The 27,435-nt window shown below is 49.5% G+C and overlaps 1 protein-coding gene across 2 annotated transcripts in view; it reads right to left on the bottom strand.

The window, feature by feature from the left end:
• Window positions 1-27,435, bottom strand: part of LOC125943774 (uncharacterized) — a 598,059-nt gene that overhangs the window by 561,693 nt on the left and 8,931 nt on the right. For both annotated transcript variants that reach the window (XM_049663277.1, XM_049663278.1), the window contains exons 3-4: window positions 22,761-22,904; window positions 3,129-3,293 (exon numbers count right to left, since the gene is read on the bottom strand). In XM_049663277.1, the coding sequence (XP_049519234.1) occupies window positions 3,129-3,293; window positions 22,761-22,904 (309 nt within the window). The remainder of the gene's footprint in view (window positions 1-3,128; window positions 3,294-22,760; window positions 22,905-27,435) is intronic.

Genomic DNA, 27,435 nt, shown 5'->3' with positions numbered 1-27,435 from the left:
TACGTCAGCAATTTTGTCCGCCGACGCGTCCACTTTTCCGTCGGTACAGAGCGCTATCACAAAGATGATTGCCCCGGACCTTCTGCCCTCCCAAGTCGACGACCTCCGTCATTTGCTCGTCACATACTCCGACATCTTCGACTTTGACGGCCGTGCCTTAGGTCAAACCTCTCTCGTCAAACATCGCATACATACTGGCGATGCGCCTCCGATTCACCGGCGACCTTATCGCATGTCGCCATCCGAGCGCATCCGAGCACCATCCGAGTTATTTAACAAGAGGTTGACAAGATGCTTTCAAAAGGCATTATTGAGCCGTCCGCGAGTCCATGGGCTTCCCCTGTTGTCTTAGTTAAAAAGAAAGACAAAAGTTGGCGATTTTTCGTTGATTATCGGCATCTCAATAAGATCACCAAGAAGGATGTATATCCTCTTCCACGAATTGATGACGCTCTGGATTGCCTTCACGGCGCGACTTATTTTTCATTTTTCTTTCTGTTGGTCAATACGTACTACATAAATGCGTTTTTCCCAGTGTGAAAGATGCCCACGAATACACGCAGAATTGCCACGCGACTGGCCGCTCGAAGCACTTTGCGCGCATTTGCGGGCTTCTTCAGGAGCATGGCGCCCTTTGGCCATACCTGGCCCTTGCGCCACTAAACAACATACATTCAATCATTCTAATCAATCAGGTAATTAACAAATATGCAGAGTACAATCAACCTTTCTAATGGCTTTCATAGATTATGAAAAGGCTTTTGATTCAGTAGAGACACTTGGCGCTACCTCCTCCGCATTGTCTGCACCGTAACATGCCCAATGACGCATGCACTAGGCCCCAACTTTAGTCAGCGAGTTAGCTGCCACGTGACATGCGTAACTACGCACGCAGTAGGCACACCTTTAATAAGCCAGAACCGCGGAGCCATGGCATCGGGTAAGCGTGTTCGTCTAGCTCCTCGGAGGCAGAGACAAAAAAAGCACCAAATTTTCTTTTCAAAGCCACTAATTTACTTTGTTTACAGGAACCTCCCTGAGAAACGTGACGCCATTCTGAGCACTTTTTGGCATGTTTTTACTCTTTGCAGCGTCAATCGTTTTTGGTGCCACCTTTCGACCACGCCGACGGATCATCATCCTCCTGTAACGGGGCATATCATGCCTTCGCATTAATACTAAGTCGACGTGTACTGTTAAAGTAGAATTGCAGAAACCTCGCATTGCTTTTTTGTGCAAAATATAGACAATTTACGAAAAACTGCATCTTAAGGGTCCGCATGCCTTTAGCACAATTCAAATCGCACTCCCGTTGCCATCACCATCCTTACTTTCGTCGGCAGTAAAACTGCGCCCAAGAGCCGGCGCTATGGTTTTCTGCCCAAAACGCGAACGCTCGGCCATAGAGAAACCGAGACAAGACAGTGTGTTGGATTCGCTGCTGCAGCTGCTCTTGATCAAGTGGCGTGGACAACGGTGGAAGAATGGCGTGGACCGTTCGGGAATTCCGCAACATCCCATGGTTGTGGCATTCTCTGCTGCTTGCAGTTTGTGTAAATCTGATGATCCAGCTAAATTACCGCAGTACTACGCGATAACGAAACGGCTGAAACACGAAAGCGCGGGCGGCGGATGGTGGAGAAAACGAAACCTTTCGACCGCCCGCGTCATTCTCAATGGTAACGTCAAGCGACCTTTATTTTTTTAATCAAATAGAACTGGTCAAGTAAAACTTTCTTGCGTCTTAGCATGCAATACAATGATCTTATTAGAAGTGTCGAGTACTAATACGGAATTATTGACCCTTCTCGCGGCGATCCCGTGGGCGCTGCCATGTTTGATCACGTGGTGACCATTGCTTGCCTAAACTACCTCCGTTGCCTCCGTGTTTACAATGCTTGTGTATGACGCCGGTGCGGCTTGCGAAACCTCTGTTTCGGGAGATGGCATAGACTGTGACTGGGTGGACGACACGAAGCTTTGGCCGCAGTTTCAGAGAACATGCAAAAGCGCTTTCGGAGCTGATAAAGTTATGTCCAAACGGTGCGAGCAGCGTATATGGAGCTTGCTCTAAAAGCGGGGCTAATGGTTTTTCACCAAAGTTCCGCCGTATATAAAAGACAAAGTGCATGAAGCATGGGCATGAAGTAACGGCGGGATGGACGGCGTCGTGGTGACGAACCGGGAGTTGTAGCAGAATACGCCGTACCCCCCAATCCCTTGCGACAACCGAGATTTTGCTATCCACCTATTTCGGCAGCCAAGCGTAGTTTGTGATTTGGCACCGCTGTTTTTGACGTCGATGACACGAGCGAGCTTCGCAGTGATGTATAGCGGCAGATCCTGGCATTTATAGTCCACCTTGCTTCTCGTTCGATGCGCGGGGGACAGCGGCAGCAAAGCGTCTTCGCCTTGGTGAAGTGATTTACCGCCGTATTCAGAAATGCAACTTGGCTTGAAGCCCAAGCTTGACTTGATTTAAAGGACGCCTGGCGTGAACATGCCATGGACACTCATTGCGTTTGCTTCGGCACGTTCACAATAGGCGTCACTTAACTCGAGTCAAGCACGGACTTGAAGCGAAATTGCATTTCTGAATACGGGGGTGAGACACTCGACGGTGACAGCAGCGAAAACTGCTGGAGTTCAACTTCATATTCAAGTTGCAGTTTCAGAAGATCTTCGCAGGCCGACACATTGTGGGATGCGTCGGCGCTGCACAAAAGTATGTAGTACGTGGCCGCAAAACGGTGACAGCGTTACGCCCGACAGATACAAGACGGTCACGCGTGTTTGTGCCGCTCTCCCTGCCGAGAATGGTGGGACGGTCCGATTGCTTTAGTCACATGGTACATTTATCCTGACACGTCGCCCTCCCACCTGCTCTCCGAATGCACGCCGTATTCCAGTGGCGGGTCGGGTGTCCCCTGCTCTCACTGCGCTGTCACCCGACTCCGCACTGGCGCCGGCTCCTTGCCGGCACAAGTTCGCCCAATAAAGAGTAATATACCCAACTCAGAACACAGAACTCAGAAGAGCCTCAGAACACAGATCGCATATGCACACACATATCACTGCGATTAGTATTTTATGTGCAACAGTGTAGCCGCACCTGCTGTCGCACTCACCTATTATTCTGGGGCTGACGAGGGACAATGGTGCCATGGCGACGCCATACATTCCGAAGCAAACTGCCGTCCTTTCGATGCCAAGGAAGTCGGCGACAAGTACGTACTTGATACATAAGCCGTACCCCTGCGCGATACCTTGGGCCACGCACAGTGAGACGACGCCTGGAAAGTTTGACACGTGAGGTAGCGCGGTCATGCAGGTGAACATGCACAAGAAACTGACAGCATAAAGTGGACGGCGGCCGAATGACAAGACGTCTGCTAAAAGTGGTATCACGAGGCGTCCAGCAAGCTCTCCGGAGAATAAAAAAGTCGTGAGCTGCTGGGCCTTATCGAGTTTGATGGCCTTGTCCAGGCCGTAGTCAACTATTGTCATGCCGAACTCGACAGCAGCATAGTCTCCAGCCACAGCGGTTACCAGAAGGACGTAGAACCCGGGCATCTTGAATAACCTTAGCGCATGACGGAGCGAATCACTCAGTTGGTGGCTCGGCTCTTGTACCTTCTTGGCTCCCTCGCTCCGTGGTCGCCTGTAAAATATTTCGAAGTAGAATGCGTACATTCCCCACGTGCACACACACGGTGCCAAGGTTTAAAGTTTGCAGCAACAAACAAGCAGTGTACGAGAAAGACGGACACTTGCGCAAGGAATACAAATATGCATTTGCGTTTGTCCCTCTTTTATCACGAACATCCTTGATGTGCACTTTCCTGCTATTATTTATGAACATTGCTAGACCTCCGACTTCGGAGTTTCTATTGTTGCTTATACGGCGGGTGACGCTGTTTTTTATTGTTCACATCAAACCCGCCTAGAACAGTGGAAGGTAAACAGATGTGCTAGATTACGCGCCCAGTGCAACCTTGTAAATTACCTACGCAATCCCACGCATATTGCAGGCTTGGTCACTTTGTCACATAAGATCATAGCGTATGATGTATTTAACGACTCCTGTTTAAAGTGGTCAGCGCTAACCTCCTTTTCCCCATGTTTGTTACCAATTCACAATTCAATGTTTTTTTCACAGCAAGTGGCATAGCGTTGGTAATATACAGATTAAAAATGCGCATCACAAGGATGAGAAAACGATTGAGCCATTAGGCATGCAATTGCCTGTAGAATGTTATCAGTAAAAGATGCTATCGAAGCCTCAGCGAACGGACGCGAAGACCTTGTTTTTGCTAGTGGGTAAATATTACGCGATGTCTTCCTCGTCATCAATACGCGAGCCAATGTGGCGATCGGCAACCTCGAGGCGAAGTAAAAAGGCAGAAAGGGAAACTTTCTTCGCCTCTTCCCCTCACCTGGTGGATACTGGCCGCTGCGCTGCTATCCTTCCGATCATTCAACTTGGTCCACTCGGTGTGGGCCGGCACAGGCAACTTGGGTCATTGGATATGCTGAACTGGCCATTCTCCACTAATTATATGCCCGAATAGACAACGTGGGTGCCAATAGGTAAGTTACACTGCGTATGTGAACATTCTTGGTCAATCCTCAAGAATGGGTATGTACCACAGTGTAGGTGCCCGGATAGATAAGCAGAACAATAAGAGGATGAAAAGTCAGCCTCAATATCGCTATTCAGGAAGTTGTATCTAGTACACCCAACAAACTCGCAGGTTATCTGGTATTGTCATCACATTCAGGAGGTAGGGGAGTTGCTACCCTCGTCAATAAAAGGTACAATTGCCTCTCGCGCGACCTCGGCACAGTTAGTGATGGTATCGAGTATGTCATGACCGAAATCCTCATGGACCCACCCAGAAGGGACCTCAGAAGAAACAGCCTCTTTATCCTTAACGTATACTGCAGTCCCAGCTACCGCAGAGCGAGAGCGGAGTTTCTCCTCAAGAGAGCCGTCAGCCTGGCCGGTGGGCACCCCCTTGTCGTAGTCGGGGATTTCAACGCCCCACACAGGGTGTGGCGGTACACCTATGACACGCCCAAGGGACGCGACCTGTGGCAGACTGCGATGGAAGCGGACTTGAAACTCATCACCGATAAGGATTTTCCCACAAGGAGAGGGAACTCCACATGCCGGGACACTACCCCAGACCTCTCTTTTGTCAAGAACGTCGAGTGAAGTGGGTAAACACGGCTCTAGACCTCGGAAGTGACCACTACGTCATCGAGGTCTCCTTCACGGTTGCCCGCTGTAGGACGCGGAAATTCAAGATGATCGACTGGGACGTTTTCCGCAAGATCAGAGCGGAGCGTGCACCGACGGCCGTGACAGATTTAGAAAGTTGGTGCAAAGGGATCAGGGATGATGCCGCAGCGGCGACCAAGGAGGTCGTCACTGACCTCGACGTTGACAAGATGGATAACAGGTTGGCACACCTGCTGGTAGCCAAGCAAGCCCTCCTTACGAGATGGAAGGGACAGAAGCATAACAGGAGGCTCCGCAAGAAGGTTTCCGAGGTCAACAGGGAGATCGAAGAGCACTGCAAGAACCTGTGTAAACAACAATGGGAGGAGCTCTGCGAATCCGTCGAGGGCCAGCTCAGATCCGGCAAGAGCTAGGGTCTGCTCAAACACCTTCTCGATGAGGGCAGCACCAGGTCCAGTCAGAGACGACCCCTTGCGCAAGCCATCCACCTCGTTTCAGACTCTTCCCCGGACGAGTTGATTGTCGACAAGCTCATAAAGAAGTATCTACCAGTCGCCGATAGCTTTGCCCCCACCCAGTTACCAGACTACACGGGGTGTGATGTGCCGGAGTTGCACCAGGATTTCACTGCGGTTGAGATCCGACAGGTCCTCTTCTCCCTGAACAGCAAATCCGCCCCTGGCCCAGATGGCGTCACTAATAAGATGCTCAAGAATCTCGATGATGAGTCGATCGACTTCCTCACCGAAAGGATTAATGAAGTCTGGCGCAGTGGACATATCCCCACACAGTGGAAGACGGCTTGCACGGTCCTCATCCCCAAACCCGGTAAATCACCAGGAATCGACAATCTGAGACCAATTTCCTTGACGTCCTGTGTAGGTAAAGTCGCAGAGCATTCCCTGCTCAGCCGGCTCAAGGTGCACCTCGAGACTAATGACATATACACCCACAATATGACTGGTTTCAGAGCCGGCCTCTCGACACAGGACGCCATGAAGCTGACAAAGCATCAGATCATCGACCGGAGCACGAGAGATACCAGAGCAATCCTTGGAATGGACCTGGAGAAGGCTTTCGACAATATCTCACACGAATTCATTATCCAGACAATTACCGGCCTCGGGCTTGGAAAGAGGGTCTACGATTTCGTCCGATCATTCCTTAGTCAGAGAACTGCCAAGCTCAAGATACCTCTCGCAAGAAATCACCCTCGGTTCACGCGACACGCCTCAGGGCTCAGTCATCTCGCCAACATTATTCAACATCGCAACATCGCATTATTCAACATCGCAACATTATTCAACATCGCAATTATTCAACATCGAGGCTTTCCAAGGAGCTCGCCAAGATTCAAGGAATCAACGATACCATCTACGCAGATGACATCACCATCTGGTGCGCTGGCGGGAGTGACGGCCAAGTTGAGGACGCCATGCAGAGCGCCATCGATGCGACCGAGCGCTTCCTACGCCCCACTGGGCTCAGATGTTCTCCATCCAAGTCTGAGCTACTTCTCTACAAGAAAAGACCCAGAGGTGGTGGCCATCGTGATTGGAAACCGGCGTCCGAAAGCGAAATACGGCTTTTCACTGGTAACGGGTCCCCGGTGCCCAGAGTGGACTCGCTCCGAATATTGGGGATGTATATCGAGTCTAACGGTGCCAATGGTGCCGCACTCAGAAGGATCATCGCCAAAACGGAGAGTGCTCTCGGACTCATCCGGAGGATCGCCAACAGGCACCGGGGAATCAAGGAGGACAATCTCATCCGCATTATACATGCTTTTGTGCTCTGCCACCTTTCATACTCGGAAGCCATGCATATTTGGCTTGTTGCAGAGAGGAACAAGTTAAATTCCCTCATCAGAAAGGTCTTCAAGCTTGCCCTCGGCTTACCTGTGAGCACTCACACCGAATACCTGTTAAAGCTCGGAGTGCACAACACGCTCAAAGAAATAATAGAGGCGCAAGAGCGTTCACAGCTGCTCAGGCTATCCGGCACCCCGGCGGGCCGCAAGATACTCGATGAGATGGACCTCTACCCTGTCGACCATTGCCCTGACGCCGTGCGCATTCCCAGCGACATCAGATCTCAACTAAACATCGCGCCCATTCCCCGCAATATGCACCCCGCACACAACGTCGGCAGACGTCGGGCCAGGGGTAGAGCTCTACTCGAACATGTACGTAACAACCACATTGAGGCAAGCTTCGTGGATGCCGCGGCATATGTCCAACAAGAGGCGTTCGCCGTCTCCATCGTCGACTCTAATTCCAAGATCACTTGCTGCGCTACAGTACGCACTTTGATGCCATTTGTAGCCGAACAGGTTGCAATCACGCTGGCTGTGCTCGATGGTCGCAGAGAGGTAATATATAGCGATTCTAAGGCGGCCATTAAGGCCTACCAAACCGGGATGGTCTCCCCTCAGGCCCTTCGCATTCTCCAAAGCTTGAAAAGTATCTCTCCGCATTCTCTCATTTGGTTTCCCGCTCACTTGGGGTCGATTGAGGGCTCTCCCTCTAACCCTAACGAGTGCGCGCACGAGGCCACGCGAGGACTCATTGACCGCGCCGCCTCCGCAGTCCCCCTACCCCGTGGGGAACCATTGATAACGTATAATGAGATCACCAAGCATTATTATCTGTCAAGACGGGTATTCCCCCTCCCGCACCCTGCCTTATGCAGGGCGCGGGCGGTGACCCTTCGACTTTTACAAGCTCGTGCGTATCCTAACCTTGCGGTTATTCACGCTATATACCCTGAAAGGTATCCCAGTGCGGACTGCCCTGCCTGTGGACTAACGGCAACATGTAACCATGTGTTGTGGGAGTGTGAAGCCATCGGCTCCGCCTTCAGCGAGGATAGGTGGGCTGCGCTTTTGGGCAGCCCCGAACTCAACGACCAAACCCTGGCCGTCCAGAGTGCCCGCGATCGGGCCGTCAAGCTCGGCTTGCCGGTCCCTACGTGGGACTAGCCGGGTGGCGCGGGGTGTCCCCTGCGTCTTCTCTGGACCTCAATAAAGTTATTTCACTCACTCACTCACTCAATACCAGCCGCCTGTGGACAAAGAAGTGAAATGAACAGAATGGAAGCAGAGCGTTGGTTGAGCTAATGTGTTTGAGCTACACAGACGTGATGAAGAAGAAATGAAAACCATTTCTGTAACGAGCAAAGAAACGAAAGTAATAACTGTTACCGATGCGCTGTCAGTTTGACCTCATTTAACTTCTACAAATCGGTCACACCTAATGAGTATATTTTCGGCTCTTGCTCCAGACAACTTGTCTGAAGCCCGCTTTGTATGGGACCCCGGTCATAGTGGAATTTCTTTAAATGAATCAGCTGACTCGCTCGCATCATTTTCACTAAATGGTCCTGTCCTAAATATCCTTAGTGATTTCGCTTTTATAACAGGTGCTAGATTTAAACGCTCTTTATTTCTAAATTGTACTAAATCATCCCTACCTTCTGCAGAGCATTTTCGACATCTAAATTTCCGGTGGAACACTAACAAATGCCTTTCACGACAATGTGAGGTGACATTATCAAGCTTTCGTTGTAGAGTTCACCGCCTAAACTTTTACCTTCATAGATCTGGTTTATTCATAACTAACCTGTGTTCTTTTTGTAAAGAACCAGAAACTATGGACCATTTCTTTCTTTCATGCCGGCGCTTGTCCTCCCTCCGCAAAATGTTCCTCGTATTTCCTACAAGTAAGCTGGGTTTAGCGCTTACTACACCAAACATTTTGTCCTTTGGTGCGTGCCAATTAGGCACAAGCCATGGGTCAATGATCTCTGCTATCCACAAGTTTATTGAAACGTCAGGAAGGCTTCACTGCTAGGGTACCGACCGTGGGACACTTCACTACATTTCCCCTCCTAAATTTATGAATGTGCCCTCTCATAATTTCTGTTGGCATGGGGTTGACTATTGCTTTGTGTTAAATGTTTGCTTTCTCCATTTTGTGTTTTGTTAGACGCACATTTCAAACAATCTAATGTGACCAATCCCCCCTGTGGGTACGAGCCATGTTTTGAGGCAACAACAACAACAAACGTTAGCACATAACCAATTCTGACGTATACGTGCATTCCTGCAAATTTTTCTGCTGTTGAGGCTTTCGCGAATGCTTAGAAAACGCACGCAATTGCATAAAAGATATACAAGCGTTTCATGGATATTGTCGAAATCTCATCAGCGCAACAATATAACGCTATGTGTTAACTCGTCCAAGGCCATGCTTGTTCCTTTAAGTGGGAAACTTTCTTTGAAAGCCACCTACATGGTGTTATCGTAGCTATACGAACATCTGGGGCCATATTCGCAAAGCTTTTTTTTCGTAAGTTTGCTTTGCCATTGGCTGGCCACCTACGCTATGATTAACTGGCATCCGGATTGTCTAAATTTTTTTCTTACGAAAAATTCTAGCGTAAGAAGTTTTTGTGAATTCGGGTTTGAGTTCCTGTCTTGCTTAGTTGATATACAAAGGTGCCTCAATTCTTTCTTAGCTCTCGATCCCATTCTTTCAGTGTTCATTGAATAGATAAATAAAAACTACTTGTGAGTGCCGAAGTGGAATCCCCAGGGGGTTGTAACGAAATGACCAGGTGGAGGGAGCATGAACTGAAGCAGCACTTGAACAGTGCATGCATATAAATGTGGTTATAATAAGGCCACTCAAAGATAAATGAAAAACCTTGAATGGTGCTTAAAGAAATATCCCTCATCATCTTCTCTGAGACTGAGCACAGTTACAATTTTTTTTAATTGTTTGATGCTTATTATGCTTTAAAACGTTCTCGTCTACTCAGTACGTAGTGGGAAATTTTGACACTGGTTCTAAAGCACGCCGTTCCTGCCACCAGGTTACTGCTAAATCGTGCGATTTTTTTTCCTTGAGCAGGGGAATGACAGCTAACGGAATACGAAGCCAGCAAAGAAAACCGAGAGGAAGGCACAGTCTTAGTTGAAGCTATGCTGCTAGGCTTACAACTTGCCTTGTTTCAGTAAAACATTATCCCCAACAGACCAAACCGCACATCCATAACAGCGGTAATAGACATATACCGCTATAATCAGATATGGCCGCGCTCATATGAGAAGTTAATAGCCTTGTGAGCAACAGGGATGGCGCTGTCGCATATTTCTCAAAAACCAGTGGCCGGATTCACAAAAACGTTCTTACGCTAAAACAGCTTGTAGAAGCAAGTAGGTGCCAGCCTATCGTGGTGTTGGACATATCATTAGCCAAGGTGGCTGGCCAATGGAAAGCAGCACTTACGAACCAAAACCTTTGTGAATTCGACCACAGCTTTTAATATGGAAGGCTTCCAGAATATATCTTCCCCTGAAAAAAAAAAGTAGACACTTTATATTTCGATAGCAGCTTTATGTACACTCCAAGCGCATTTCTGCCGCCGGCGTCCTCGTCATCGTCGCCGTGAGGTTCCGTATAAAGTCCAAGGGCGATAAAATCGTCGCCGCGTGCCGTATGCTGTATGTGCGAGTGTAAGCGTGCGAGGGTGAGCCTGCGATCGCGGTTCAATATCGCACACGCAAGGGTGGGAAGTGGGAAGGAATCGCGCCGTCTTATTGAGGGGGAGCGTTCTACGTCGCGCCCACGGTGTAAGAATAAGCAAGAGAGGTGCTGACACTCTGACCACAAATCGCGCGAAAGCGACGCCCACTCGCGTCCAGATTATGTTCGCCTCGGTTACAGTTCGGTCGGCGCCGTCGCAGAGGGCGCTGCGGAATGCGGTCCCAGATCCGGCGGCAAGGCGCGTGCTGCCACTGCTTCGTCTTACGGCTTGCACGTGCGACCGCGCTGTTTTGAAGGCACGCTTTTTGTTCGCGTACGTTTCATGAGCTTGTGCTTGGGTATTCTCGACACGTGCCCTCGACAAAAGTGGCAGCGGCTTTCTGAGGGGCGTTTGAAATGGCTAGAAAGTGCTTCGTTTCGAACTACGTTCTGGATACCGGACTTGTGCGGAGCGTGTGCCTTCATTCAAAGCGCCGTCCAACAGCGGTCGTCTAGAGCAGTGACGCCGTGCAAATCTGAGAGCAGACCGAACTCTCATGCATACCGACCATGTCTGCACCAACAATTTTTCAGGGGATACGATATTGACGGCATATTACGCGGAGCTCGATAAAACGGTTCCCACCTGATCTCCGAACTGTCCAAAGAACCTCACACGGTCAAATAAACCTCGAAAGCCGCTGCGGAAGAGGTAACCTCCTGTGTGCCACAAAAGTTTGTGCACATTTTGCTGCATGGGCCAGATCTATACTGCGTGGCTTGACTATCATGCACCAAGATTTAAAAATATGCAAATGTCACGTAGCTGGACATAACCAAGGTAATGTTGTCTGCCGTCGATAGGAGATACTCAGATTATATTTTTTTCATTACGGCTAATTACATAGTTATTTTCATAATTCATTAATCAACTTTTCTAATACCAAAATTGGATAGAAAGTGTGAAAGAGAATTGTACAGCAACATGTAAAACTCCCGATACATCTTTCTGTTGCTCAATACGTGATACGTAAAAGTGTTTTCCGAGCGTGAAAGAAACCCGCGAAGGCACGCAAAATTTCCGCGTGACTAGCCGCTGGACGCACTTTGCGTGTATTCGTGGGCTTCTTTCACGCTCCGGAAAACACTTCTACGTGGCGCGTATTTAGCAATAGGAAGCTGTATCGGGAGTCTTTCATGTTGCTCTACAGTTTTCTCATTGACACTTTTAATATAATTCTAATATTTGAGAAGTTGTATAATTATTAAGACTAAATATGTAATTAGGCGGAATGTAAATAGTCTGAGTACCTCCAAGGGACGGCAACAACATTACTATGGTTCTCTGCAGCTACGTGACATTTGAGTATTTGATCCATCCTGGCTACTGACCTTCTTTTTTCTTTACAATGCGTGTGTGGTGTATATTACACGCTTGCGTGTTTTTTTCTCAACATTTTCCCATTGTGGCAGTGTAAGAGAGCGTAAGCTTCTGGGATGTTTATCCCCTATTAAAATTATCGAGCTGCTTCACGCACAATTTTTTTTCGTATTGCGTCTTTGCAAAAAAGAAAAAAAAATTTCTGTGGGATTATTACGTGCTGGGTGTAAGTGTATTTGTGGACAGGCTGTAGCATGCATTGTCAAACACGCTTACATTGGCACATTCTCATATGCAATTTAATAAACAAGAAAGTCACCTCTTTTCTTTTTAGATCTTGCAAGAGCCACTTAGTCCTCAATGGAGGAAAGCCAAATTAATAATATACACGGCCTATGTTAAGTTGAATTGGTATAAAAAAGGCATTTGCTCAGGTTTTCATCAGTAAACTGTATTAGTGATGTTGTAATCTAAGACAAGACGCCTGCCTTCGTCCCGCCTAATGAATTCCCCATTTGAAAGAGTTTTTCCATAGCTGATGTGCATTCTCATCTTAAGTTCTAGCCATGAACAGCCACTTTGCTCCAGCGCGTTGCATATCGCAAGTTTGCGCCGTTTCATTTCTTAATTTATACCTCGGCCGCACTAAATTCGCGCAACGGTGGTTGGAAGGTTTTCAGGGTGTGAATGGAAGCAGCCATAAGCATGAAAAACAACAGTTTCCGGTGCAGTCATTATTTACATCTGATCGAGGTGTAGCACGCAGGCCACTGCTTTTTTTTAATGCTTGGATGAACGGCTAGACCCGACAAAACAAATTGTGCGCGCGAGCGGAACTTGAGTAGGCTTTGAGTGCAGCCCTATGAATCCGTTATCACGTCATTCACGCCCTGCGTAAGATACATTCAGTTAGCCTGGTACACTTATCACTGTAATCTGAAATACCGAATTTCCTGCGCGCTTTGAGTTTTACTCACTCCACTATGAACGAAAATATGGGGGAGGCAGAGTAATGTCAAGCCGCCGGCGCCGCTAAGCTGGAACCTCTGACAGCGGCGCCATCTATCTGCTCGCAGCAGAGCTACACTCGGTGCGCCCGCGCGCTGCCTAACTACATTGGCTACAATATCCGAACATAATGTGCAGGACGCGCGCAGTGTCAGCACCTAAATGTTCCGCCGGGCCGTAAGGCTCCGGGGGGAAGGTCGGAAGGGTGGGGGTCGTTTTCTACGCCACGCGCGCCCGGCCGGACAGCTGTATCTTGAAAGCTATCTGCGTCGGGGGCAGAGTCTATCCTGCGATGTGTTTCCGCGGCTTAGTTCAGCGTTGATGCGAGCGGCGGCACGAAGGTCAATTCTATCGCGGCTGCTGCCGCGCTTAGTCACTGCAGCGTTTTGACAGCGAGTTTCCGCTGTCATCGAGTGAGATGCGTTCATGTTTGCTTGTGCGCCTGTGACAGTTGGTATGCCTATGTTTACAAGTTTATACAGTCGAATAAAACTACTATCCTCACTTCGTATATATAGCTGTCCACTAATTTGCTATCGAAATCGATGCTTCGCCTTTCGGGCGAAACTGCGGCTTTATTGCTAGGTTTGTGCTTTCCCAATAACTGATACGTTTGTCAGTAACCGTGTACAAGCACACTCTTACTAAGCACAAGTTTCCCTCCATGCTGGTATTTACTGCAGCAATGAGAAAAAATGTATAACTGCATGTCTGGCTGCCGCGGTTTTCTATACGTGATATCATCAGCAGCAGCCTTTTTTGTGTCCACTACAGGACGAAAGTATCTCCCAGCGATCGCCCATTACCGCTATTTTGTGCTAGCTAAACCTATATTTGCCAGCAAATTTCCCAATTTAAGCACACCACTTAGTTCTCTTCCATCTTCTGCGGCGCTTCCCTTCTCTTGACACCGATTCCCTAACTAATAGACCACCGGTTATCTTCCTTATGCATTACATGGTCTGCCAAACTCTATTTCTTCCTCCTTATGCCAACCAGTACATACGCTTCCCGAATTCGCACGCCAATCCACACCACTGTTTTCCTGCTTGTTAACGTTCCGCTCAGCATGCACCGTTAATTCGCTCGTTGCGCCGTCTTTAAAGATTGTGTCTAGCTTCATTCTTAGTCCCGGTATAATGCATTGTTTTTTTTCTCTGATATACTAACGTAAAATTTTACGCCACGTGGTACACATTTGAACGTTAGAAGCTAGTACAAAATAACAGACAATTGTCCTTTCTCGTCCTGCTATATTGCGCGTGTTTCTCACGTCATCATATCACGGACCTGCTGAATCGCATTGGAAAACGGCACAATTTGAAGCACCATTGTTATCCGTTATTCTGGAGACAATGGTAGCTGGTGCGCGTACAAAACGTGCACTACGCGGAGCACTAACTCTCCCATGGCCAGGAGGCGGAGGGGGGGGGGGAGGACACTGGTCTCAAAGGCGGCAACCATATCGACGTGGCAGACAGCCGCCCGGAGCTTCCGCCTGGGTTGAACTGAGTCACCATCCTGCACACAGTGTGGGGCAGACGAAACACTGGAGCACCTCCTATGTTTCTGCCCCGCACTCAAACAACACCGAGCCACCATGTTCACTCAACTACTCCGCATGGGCCTGCCTTCAGCCTCCAGCACCGACCTGCTCTTCCCAGCCCGCAGTTCCAGCAGGGTATTCAAGGTCGTACTCTGCTACCTTGCCGATTCGATGCTGGCTGACAGACTGTAAGCGCACCCTACCCCCTCCCTCCCCTTCTACCACTTTTCCTACTTTCTATCCCCCTTTCCCCGTTCCTCAGATGCTGAGCCGTGCTCCCTATAAGAGCTGCAGAAACATGCAGCTTTTCTCTTGCAATCTCTACTACTACTACTACGCTTCTAAATTTAGAAATTTGAAGTGATGACGACGTCTCTTCTCTAATGGGTGGCCTCCTCTTCCTGCATACTCCATATTTCTGCCAACTAAGTGACCGCAACGTGGTTGCCCATAACGGTAGAAATCAGCTGCTCGCGAGCTGTTTATAATCTGATTACTCTTACGCCACAAAATCAAACAGCAGGCGCTAGCATTGCCGTTATTTTGTTGTTTGGAGCAAAACAGGGGCATGAGGAAATGAGTTCTTTTTTAGCGAGCCTAAAAGTCGCGGACCTCTTCCATGCTACTTTAAAATATGGCTAAGTATAATGAGCACGCCCACGTTGCAAACATTGAGAGCATGTGTCAAAACGGCAGTAATTAGTGGATCAGCACTAGGCGATAAACCTATATGTTAGTAAACGAGGAGACTTACATAACATTTCTTTCATCAATATTTATCTAGATTTCTTCTAAAAAGTCTCCACGAAAGTAAACAACGCCCTAAGGTTCAGAGCACTGAATAGCAAAGCTTCGGACAGCGGATTCCCTCTAGGACTGCGTCAAACATGAATGTTTGTGTAGGCTACTATGATTTCTTTGTCGCAGAGGGTATTGCGGCGATATTTAGGCCCCATTACAAGACCCATGTGGAGAGGCTCACTTCCACACTTGTCCTTATTGTGTAATAAAATATTGCGATGAAACTTAGCGTGAGTGATAATCAATTCATAAATGTAAAATCAAGTAACAAATACCGGTGACATTAGTCTCTCACGGAAACCCGCGCCAATAGTTCTTACATTTCATGCGAAATTCCGGAGTCACTGGCTGCGACAGGCTGTTGCGATTGAGGGTCGCATCGGACACTGTCGGTGCGGGATTGGAGCCTCCGGAAGTTCATCGGTGACGGGTTCTTGGAGAACATGATGATTGGTATTGTTTGTAAATTGAATGCTCCAAACATCAGCAGCATTCCATTCAGTGCATACGTGCCTACTAGTCCAGACACAATAAAGGGACCGATGATGCCTGCCAGTCCCCAGGCTCCGAATTTGATGGAACTTGCGAAGGCTTGGTACTTGTCGAAGTACGGAAGGGTGTACACCGTGGAAGCAAGAATGAAGAGCCCGTATCCGAAACCTGAAGTGAAACACTGATTGCACTTTGCACTTTATTACCAAATCAAAGCATCACTTTTGCTCGTTTCAGTAGTGGAAGCAATTGAGAAATGACACTTCGAGAGAACAATAATTCTAGAAACATCCTCGTGTCTTAGGCGGCAAGCAGAACAAAAAGAGGACAAAGAAGCACTAGCACTTGGCACTTCAGTCCGCTTTTCCTTCATTTCCTTACTTACGCTGTTACACACGTTGAAGAGCTCTTGAAACACAAATACTGAGTGTGCTTTGTAATGCGACACAATGCATGTTTTAAATAGATTTCACAGAATTTCCTGTCATGGTAAAGCAAAAAAACTTGGAGGGCCGGACGCATAAGTTTAGCCTTTAAGAGTGGAACGCGATATCATTCACAGATTCCTGACTGCTTCTCACGCTTCCCGGCAACTGCAGCTTGTGTAAGCTTAATGTTTACGTGGAAACGCTGGCGGCGAATGCTATGCACAAAGGCGAGCTTTCAGTTTATTTTTCTCCTCACGGCGGGCGCCGCCGCTGCCACGGATGCGCGGAGGCGAGCGCCATCTGGAGGGTGTTGCAAGGAACCGAGAGAGGCGCGCCGCTTCCACTAAGACAGACCTCAAGTGGCAGCTGGAAAAGCGGTTTGTGTTTGAGTTTCCGTCGTAACAGAATTATGTTTTCGCGTATATTCAAATTACAATCCGACGCTATCATGGCTGTAGGTTGTGTGTAACTCGTACTTTATGAATTTTCTGGTACAGTTTACTTTGAGAAATTCAATTAGTTCAGTAACGCCTATGCGCCACGCGGACGGCCTGTGTGGATCGCGATGCGTGGTTCGGGATGATTTTTCTTTAATGAACAACGCCGCGGATGCCGAAACCAGATTTTTTGCGACGCTGGGCCCTTCACGCTATCGCGTTAAATGCCGATAGCTGGCAATAATGCAATGAATACCAGCATGATGGTGCGGTAGCCATGCTATAAGCGTAGCATTACTGGCGCTTGTACCAGAGGTGGCTTTCTATGTCTGGCCAATCCGTCTAAATTTTCCCACAATGATGCACGGTGTTTTATACGTGACTTTCATTACAAATAATGAACTGATGTAGGATACAAGTTAGGTGAGGGTTATCGTTGCAGATGGCAAGTTTATTTCCACAAGCGTGTGCAGGCGTGGTTAGATCGAAAGCCAAACAAAAATTTCTTCTACATTGATTGCTCGACTACAGCGCCGCTAGAGATATACGACCCCTTACGGCAGTTATATGATAGACTTTAACCCACTTCGCTACTGTGAATAACTTCATAGTAACAATAAAATACGTTATATGTAAAGCTACGCCGGACGTATGCGCAAACATTCCAGTTAATCCCCTTCAAGCACGGCGGAATGACAGATTCATAAAGAGAACGCTCTTCGGTAACCGCATTCAGGCAAGCTTCGTACTATCTTCGAAGTACAGTCGCAATCTTTTTGAGGGTAAACACGGGAGCACGTGGCTTTCTATATCACCAGTGCCGTCAAACGGCAGCCACAATCTCTGCCCGCATGGTCGGGGAGGGTAGGCTCCTTTCGTGCGCATTACGTCAACGTAGCGCGCGTGTGTCGTCTGCTAGCAGTTTTTTCCCCCATCAATATAAACAAAATTATGAGAGAAACCATGATTTTGATGCTTTTAATTCAGAACGTTGTGCTTCTTATGCTTGGCGTTATTGTAAGTACTTAAACTTTTCCCTTTGTTTAGTTTTCTTTCTGCGGTGTTCTTATCGTACAACGAAGAGGCAAGGGAACCCAAACATCCGAACTTTTATTTGGTGCAAGTTCAACAAAAGAGTGACCCGTTTAGAAGTAGTATTAGTAAGCAGGAATAATTTTCTCTTTGATGACGTTAGTATTTTGTCATACAACTCTTCGCGGAAACGACTACTGCCATCCTAGAGAGCAGTGACGCGTACAGCGCTGGCACAAAGTCATGATGCGCTCGAAGGTCCTCCCATTCTTGTCGAACGGCTGCCCACAGCTCGTCCCCAGTCGTCGGCGGACAGGTTTTCGCACCATGGCTGCTTTGATGCACCCCCATATTTTCGCACATGTTCATGTCAGCGCCCTTGGCCGGCCAGGAAGCATGCTGATTCTGCGATTTTCTATATGTTCCTTGACAACTTTTGCCGTGTGAACCGGCGCCAGGTCATGTTCAAATATAAAGTCGGCATCGGAAAAGACGCTGTGGGTGTAGGGCAGCAACACATTGTCCAAAATTTTTGTGCAGTATCGCTGCGATGTAAGAGCACCTTCTATGCGATGCAGAGGCCCGAGACCATGCCTTGACACCACGCCCCACACGTTCACGCAGTTTCCGCCACTCGCGGCGACTCCCTGCACACTGGCTGGCTCGTAACTGCATGGAAATCGTATTTTTGACCATCCTTCACAAAATCAAACGTGCATTAAGAAAAGTTTCTTACCGTGTGCCTCTGGTTCGTCAAACTCGCATCTGTTGGTCTTGGCGAGTTGTAAAGGTCGACTCATCCGAGAAGATCACTCGGCCCCAGTCATCTGCCATCCAAGAGGCGTGTGCTTCGGCAAACTGGAGACGTGACTTCTTGTTCGAAGCAGTGACGACTGGCTTTCGTGGAGCTACACAATTTCGCGGTCCAGCACTTCGGAGGCGTCGCCGGACCGTAGTAAGGGAAGCGTCCACATCTAGCTGCTCCCGAACTTTCCTCGCGGACTGGAACGGGTTCTCGACGACAGCAGCTACCATAATAGCGTCTTCATCCCCCGTCGTTGCCTTTGGTCGACGCCTGTGTGGGGCATCACAGAGTTGGCCTTCCTGGCTTATGGCCTGAATAATCCTGTTGACGGTCTTTAGTGGCCTGTGCACGAGAGCATCGATGGAGCGCTGTGACTATCCCTTGAGCGAATATTGTACGATTTTCCACCTCTCTTCTTCGGGAACGCGGGTCATGCTCAAATTCAGTTGCTGCTCTGACAGATGCGGTAATGTGCAAGAATATATATATATATATATATATATATACGCTCCTCAAAGACGGAAGCCGCTTTTCAAAATACGCCCACAAGTGTCATGAGCATGCGTAGCCTGGTTACAGATCAACAATGGTGTTGAGAACGCCCACAAAACATTATTATATATTTTCAAGTTTACTGATGCATCGTGGGGAGCGTAATGAGAAGTTCAACATCGTCACCAATCCCAAACCGTACGGCTTCCTTATTGCGGTACGCGCGCAGCAGACGACACGCACTTGCTTGCGTGACGCAATGCGCGCGGCGGGAGAACTTGCGCACGCCGTACACACTGCGCATGAGCAATGCTTCTCGTTGCCGCCGCTGAACCGCGCTGTGAGCTTAGAAGGCCACGCGTTCCCGTGTTCACCCTCAAAAAGATTGCGACTGTACAGTGTTTAAATACGTGCAGACCTGCATAACAGTTTCGCATGCCTTCCCGTCTTCCCATGTGCGAGCTATAATCCTGCGCAAACAGGAGGAAAAAGCGGCTTTCGAAACGCCGAAATGAACGTAAATAATGCGGCAAATGGCTTTTACAGTTTCGAGGCAGTGGTTAATATAAAAACAGGAAGATGGTTTCACTAAGCGTCAGCGATGCCCTTAAGGTAACGCCTCTGCCATAGAGTTAATATAAACAACTCTAGAGGAGAAGCTTACTAAGTAGATTACTTAGTGGATCTGTACCGAGGTGGTAACTACGGCGTCGCTCGATTTGCCCACGTTGATATACTGTCACGTCAACTGCACCGAACGGAATTCATTTTTTCTTGCTGTGAAAGCGCGTATGAACACCATGGAAGCAGATCTGGCAGTTGTTACACACAGCACGCCGTTACCCGCGTGCTGCGCCGAAACAGGTAGCCTCCCACCACGACACACACAAAATAAACCACCCGCCATGGTTGATTAGTGGCGTTGGCGTTACCCTTTTAAGTACGAGGTCGCGGGATCAAATCCCGGCCACAGCAGCCGCATTTCGATGGGGGCGAAATGCAAAAACACCCGTGTACCGTGCATTGGGTGAACGTTAAAGAACCCCAGGGTGCCGTATCTGTAAGACGTCACGCCAGCATACGGCAGCTGTTAGTGCCGCTGTTTCCTCCTCCCCTCCCTCCCTCTGTAACCATCGCGCACAACGGCTATATCAGACAGTTATAGCAGAGCGCCGCTTACGCTACGCTCCACTCAGATTTCACGCTCTCAGATATTGCAGGGAACTGCGTAGATTTCGCATTTGACAAGCGTGTCTTGCGGAGACGCGAGCGCCGCGTTAATAGACAGTTTTAGCAGAGTGCTGTTTACGCTCCGTTTCGCTCAGATTTCACGCTCTGAGATACTGCAGGGAACTGCGTAGATTTCGCATTTGTTAAGCGTGTCTTACCGAGACGCGAGCGACGCGCTATCAACTCCAATGCAAAACGACGAAGAGACCAAGTAGACACGCTGTCACGCTCCGCTCAGTCGGCTTTGTAGCGGAGCGATGGATGCGGTCGTCGCACCGCTGTCGGTATAAGCGTTGTGCTCAAGTGCAATAGCGTTCCCGCTAAGCGGTTGTATGGCATTTGCTAGCATATCCCGGTCTGAGCGGAGCGGAGAGCAAGTGCTCAGCTAAAACACTCTATTAACTTGGCTACAAAACGAAAAATTAAATTAAATTATGGGGTTTTACGTGCCAAAATCAGTTCTGATTATGAGGCACGCCGTAGTGGGGGACTCCGGAAATTTTGACCACTTGGGGTTCTTTAACGGGCACCTAAATCTAAGTACACGGGTGTTTTCGCATTGCGCCCCCATCGAAATGCGGCCGCCGTGGCCGGGATTCGATCCCGCGACCTCGTGCTCAGCAGCCCAACACCATAGCCACTGAGCAACCACGGCGGGTTACAAAACGACGAAGAGGCCAAATAGACACGCTGTCACGCTCCGTTCAGTCGGCTTTGTAGCAAAGAGAGGGATGCGATCTTAGTTCCGCTGACGATATGAGTGCTGTGCGCAAGCGAAATAGCATTCCCGCCAAGCAGTTGTGTGAAATTTGATAGCACATGCCAGTCTGAGCGGAGCGGACAGCAAACGCTCAGCAAAAACAATCTATTAAAACGCAGCAGCACAATAAACGTGGTTTTGGCCCAGCCACCACCCTGGTGTCGTGCGTATTCTTCAGTGGCGACAAGGTTGGGATAACAACGGGTCGCCCTTTTAGTATGCCACTGTCTTCGCCACCATGGCAAGATACACCAGCCCACCGCGGTTTGATGAGACAAGCGACAAGTGGCCAGCTTACCAAGTTCGACTGGAGGCCTTCTTTGAAGGCAATGGCGTCACGGACGACAAGAAGAAGCGGGCCCAGTTGGTTGCAGCACTGACCACCCACAGTGCGTACGTTCTTAGTGGGCGATGTGTGTCAAACAAAGTGAAGGCACTTTCGTACGCCCAAGTAGGAGCTTTGCTGCAGCAGCACTTCTCACCGCAACTAATACCCCTGAAAACGAGCACTCTAAAGTCCTTTCGGTCAGGGGACATCTACTGGAAAGGCGTTCAAGCACAGTGACACACAACAAAGGAGTTGTTGTGTGTCACTCCCGGCAAAGTTCCCTTGCGGGAAGGAAGATCGGGCATCTACTTTTCGAGCAGAAAGGTGTACATTCGCGTACAGAGTGAACATCTCATCAAAAGAAAACCTGTTACATAACTACGCTGCCCCCTAAGTAGGCTATTATGGGCTCATTCCAATAGCCATTTCGGTTCGCGATGGTGCCGCCGCCGGCGGTGTATGTCGCCGTAACTGCTACCGCCGGGATCAAACCCGCACCCGCTGCATGGGAGCCAGATACTCTACCACTGAGTCACGCAAGCGCTTACTATCGGACAGCGGGAAAATGCCCTAAAACGCTCCCAAGCGCCCAGGAGCAGACGACCCAAGCGTCCGCCAGTATGGTGGCGCCATCTAGGTATGGCGCCTGCAAACGCAGCGTGTGCAGGCGCAGACGACGAAATGCGAGGCGTGCAATTCATACGAGGCGCGCAATCAACGCAATCCCAGGGTGCCCAAGCTGCCCAGCCTCCGCCAGTATGGTGGCGCCATCTAGTTAAGGTGTCTGCAAACGCAGCGGGCCCGACATATAAGTTGCAGTTATAAGGCTTGATGGGGCTCAGCAGACTGCTGTGCAGAGTCTTAAGAGCCGCAGCTGGCTGTAAACGCCGGGCGGACAGTTGAGATCGTTCTCGTCAAAACGAGGCGAACAGACTGTCGCAAAGACTGTGTTGTGTGTGGTGCCCAAATTGCAGCTACTCTTGAGCCGCTCCACCAGCTTACCCTGTGACTGTACTGCGTGTGCCGTGCATGCCTGTCACTTCTTTTAAATGTTTATGGTTTATGTTTAATTTAGTACTACCACTGTGACAACTCGGAAGTCGGTCCCAAGGTTGAGCTTAATGCAGCAGCTGTAGGACCCGTTGGGCCTTTTTGTTGCATACGGATAAACGCAAATTGAAACCTGCGAAATTGTAATATAAGTGGAACAACATACGAAAATTATTTTGCGTGCATTTGTTCCTTACCTTGAACGAGGCCGAACGTGACGGTCATCCAAGCCATGTTGGGTGAGAACGCCGAGCCGATTAGCGCCAGTGACGAGAGTACGGCGCTCAGTAGCACAATCTTATAGCTGCTCAGGAACTGCTCCAGAAAAAAACCAGGTATTCCTGAAAGGTATATTGGTGGTAAACGTTGAGGTTGAACTACTGAACTTGTTTGTCGAAAACAGTCCATCTGTTTCACGATGGGTAAGGATTCATCCACGGTTAAGTAATAAATGTTCATTCATTGTAGTGTATAGGAAATCGTCACAAAAACGACCGCTTTTTATGGGCTTAGCGTTCCACAAACAACAAAAAGAAGACCTTTCAAGGTGGTTCATGACTCCATTTCCGAGGACAATCCGGTCGTCGTAACCTTCCCCAAAGTTCACAAGAGAAGACTCTACCGAAAAGCGTCTTACTTAATTATTGTGCGAGTTATTCTCTAAGAGGGAATCTCTTAGAGGGTTATAACGGGCATAATTTGAATAGAAGCATATTGAAATAGCTTTACGTTATAGCGTCCATGCTTATCTTACTTGGATATTGAAGTTGTGTTCTCTGTGGAGATTCCGACAAACATTGCTCGTCTGCACGACATTCGCCGCTGTCTCACTTCTGCCGGCCTAAAGTTCACCCTCAAGTACCGCTTTGCTGCTCGGACATTAATCATCTTGGGTCACATTGTTTCACAAGACGGCTTCCTTCGCGATCCCGACAAGCTACTCGTAATCGTAAAGTTTCCCAAGTCCACATCTCTCAACGCCCTCCGAAGTCGTTTTGTGCATTAGTTTGCGGTCATTATCGCACACCTGCTTACCGTCAGCAACGAAGTTTCCGCCTGGTCATCTGTATGTAATGAATGGTTCGTGCCCTTTGCGTCGTTTGTTGAACTCTCTGCCGATTCTTCGACAACACGAAACAACACGTTTTTTATTGAAATGAAAAAAAGGAACGAGAAAGAACTGCCGCTCAACCAGGCGCATATCCAGCACATTAAATGCAACGAAAAAGAAGTGGCGGTCACCAGCGTTTACCTTCGCGGTGGTTCTGGCCGATCGCAGGGTAAATCCTCATCACCAAGTTCTACCTCTGTCTCCTTGCGAAACCGTCAATAAACACATTGACAAATGGCGGAGGTGCGGGGTACGACTCCATCAACGCTGAAACTTCGAAGCCAAACTCTTCAACCATCTTGGCCCATGCCGGACGATCCAGCCCAGCAAGTTGCAGCCCCGTCGCCTCTTGTCATCTGTCCCGGCGTACAGCGTCCGCGGGATGCTGCGATTTTCGCGGGTACCGGAGATCACGACTTCGAGGACTGGCTCGCCTCGTGCGAAAGAGTGAGAGCGCACAACCACTGATACTCTACAGATAAGATCAGTAACGTAATTTTCTGCTTCAACAAAGTTGCACATTTGTGGTATAGGAACCACGAATCGGTCAGTGTTCAAGACCAACTTCACGGAAGTCTTTGGCCACCCTGCTGTCCGTAAACTTCAGGCCGAACAACGCCTACGCGGAGGCGGCCAGCAACCAGGTGAGAATTTCACCAGCTACATCAAAGGTGCCAGTTAATATGTGCAACCTAGTCGACGCAATTATGACAGAAGCCGACAGGATCACACATATCCTCAAGGGAATAGAGGACTACGCCTTCCAGATGTTGGTCATCCGAAACCCGACCACAGTGTCTGTTGTCATTGCACTGTGCCAGAGTTAAGACGAACTTAGAAAGCAGCGAGTAGTCGCATGACAATCCGCCCTCAGAATTCGCCTTTGTCTGAGGTCTGACGCAAGGTGTTGACGAATCGCCTCTAATGCACCAGATAAAGGAGTCCGTGCGTGAAGAGAGTTTCTCGGCAGCTTTCCGTGGTGCCCTTAATGAACGGGGAACCTTACTCCCCATTGCCCTGTCAACAAGGAGCAAGTCGCTGTGTGCCGGCCAGGTGACATTCAACAGCAACCGTCGCGGCGTCCTTGACGTACGCTGACGTCGCTGTAAGGCCGCACTTCACTCTACATCCTTCCCTCCAAGTTGCTGCGCGACCACCCCCGATGTCCCTTTCACCACCTGCACCACAGCTGCTACGCCAGCGAGATCCTGGGTGCACAGCAGACAACCGCCCAATTTGTCATATTTGTGGTATTCCGGGAGTCGTTCCCCGCTTTTGTCGACGCCGTACGCCGCCTTTTTATGATTACCGCCGACCCATGAGCATTTACGCTTCTCGACAGCTACAATGTCTTGTGCCGCCAGATGCAACATCTGTTCTTAACACTACTCGTCGTTCTTCATCCCCACGTAGCCGCTCTATCTCACCGATAAGGCGCCGGCAACGCCGTCTGCCTCAGGGAAACTAAGTGTCGCAGTTCCCGAGGCGAGAACTGTGCCCCCTTTGATTTACCAAAGGTCTCGAAATAATGGCCGCAACGTCATTGAAGTATACGACGAAGAATTGCCAACGATACTGGCACAGCAATCTCGGAGTTACGCGTAGGATTTTGCCGACGGATAGGCAAAAAAATTAGGGGCAGCTTCACACTAGTGGTGCGAAGACTGGGCAAACAGCGAAGCTGGCGACCCCACCTAGCTTTATCTCGGTTCGGCAAAATTTTCGCGAGGATATGCTTCGAGAATCGGCCACGTTTTGCGCAAGATCACCACGCAATCATCGACAGCCCAAGGAACAACCAACACTCGTTCATTAAAGTACCTGGACGCTTCTGGACGCTTAAACGCTTTTGCTCGGCTTCGCGGGTTAGTAACTCCGGATCTTCTGCGAATCACCGACGTTTCGCCGCCACTTCGGCGGCGCGATATTCGGGATCAGACCGAAGTCGTCTGACGCGCTCTCGCGCCGCGTTTCCTCGGCTTCGGGAGTGACGCTCTACTTCAGCGGCGATGTGCTCGGCGCGGAGACGACGGGGCTTTGGTGTCGCCGTGGTGGTGACACGGAGCTATATATCCAGTGGGTTGGCGCAGTGACGTCACGGCTTAGCTCCATGTCTGAGCAGCCGCGGCAACCACTCCGCACGGCGTGTTGACGTCATGGCTCGCAAAGCTAAGGGGAAGCGATGCCGCGCATGATGACGTCATGGCTCATGCAGCTGTGGCGAGGCTCGGCGCGGCCGGCGCAGCTGGGGCGAAGCGTTTCGCTAGGTGACGCATGATGACGTCATCGGCAGGCGGAGGTTTTGCGGCGTACACTCGACGGACCATCGAGGTTCTTTAGTTCACAGGGGTTTGTGCCATTGCACTTGGACCCTTTCTGCACAACCTCCAGGATCTGCCCAGAGTTTTTGTTCCCACTGCGCGGCCTATCCAAGAGATTAAACAGCTCCGCTGTTAAAATGTCGGCAGTTTGCACTAGTGGTGCAAGGCTGGGTCACAGCGGAGCTAGTTTCGGTTTGGCACCTCGGATGTATTTGCGGGCTTGCCGTTGCAAGTTCTCGGTGACGCGCAGGCCCGGAATCGATTCCCTGCGGCGCCGAGCATTCAGTCGGCAGCGTTCATTGTCTCTTAAGGCCAAACCCCATATGCGCGAAAATGCACGCGACAGCGACGAGCGACGCGACGTAGATCGCCTTCGCGCAAGCTGTCGCTTGCACGGCAAACCCCATTCACGCGACTGCTTCAGCGAGCTATCTCCATTGTTGCTAGCATAAGGGTGTCTACTCGTACCAATGGTGGCGCGTTGTCAGCGGTATGCAGTGTAAAATGCGATGTTTTGTTGCACAATAATACATTAAATTTTTGATCGTTGTCCTGCAGTGTTTTTTATATGCACGTGCATAAACATTACTGTATTTGCTCGCTGTGTGCACGTTGCTGCGAGTCGAAAAGCACGTGGAGACAACCGGCAGTAAGTCACTGATGTACATACAGTTCCGGTGTTTTACTATTGACTGCTTGAGCACAGCACTTCCGGGCGACGGGCGACAGATTTCAACTGTGAAAAATATGAGCGATCGCGCGATTTCGACCACGCGACACGTCAGGCGAACGGCCCGTTTCGTCGCTCATGCCGTCGCTCGTCGCTGTCGCGTGCATTTTCGCGCATATGGGTTTTGACCTTTACCCGAATCTCGGGATTCTCGGCTCAGCGACGGCGTTTGTCGGCGGCGGCCTCGGCGCGATGGGTACGATCGGCTCTCCTTCGTCGATCGTAGTCCCGCTGAGCCACGCACCGAGCTTCCTTGTAGGCGGCTTCTTGTAGGTAGCTGTGCGCGCTGTTCACTAGACCAGAGAGGCGACACGTCTGTCGGCGCACCGGCTCCTCAGATATTTATAGCATATCAGTGACGTCATGGCTAAGCGAACACTTGCTTCTTCTCGGCTGGGGAGCGGGAAGGCAAAGCGCACGCATGCCGCGGCGAGACTCCGCACTACGCACGTATGTGATGCAAGGAGGTTGCGTGCTCAAGCGACGCACAGCTGGGCCGATATTTCTGTCGGCACGAAATGGACTTATGAAAAGCTTAACAGCTCTGCTGTAAAAGTAACGACGTCACTTTCCGGAATGTTTTACAGCGAAGCTGTTAAGGGCTGGTTCCCCCAGGACCCTAGCCACGTTTAGAAAAAAAACTATGATCAGCAGCATTGGCCATAGCCTCCTATATTTTTTATGCATTGGCCATAGCCTCCTATATAGGA

Source organism: Dermacentor silvarum, chromosome 3 (assembly GCF_013339745.2).
Source record: "Dermacentor silvarum isolate Dsil-2018 chromosome 3, BIME_Dsil_1.4, whole genome shotgun sequence".
NCBI classification, from domain to species: Eukaryota; Metazoa; Arthropoda; class Arachnida; order Ixodida; family Ixodidae; genus Dermacentor; species Dermacentor silvarum.
This window is presented reverse-complemented; position numbering and strand designations above follow the sequence as displayed.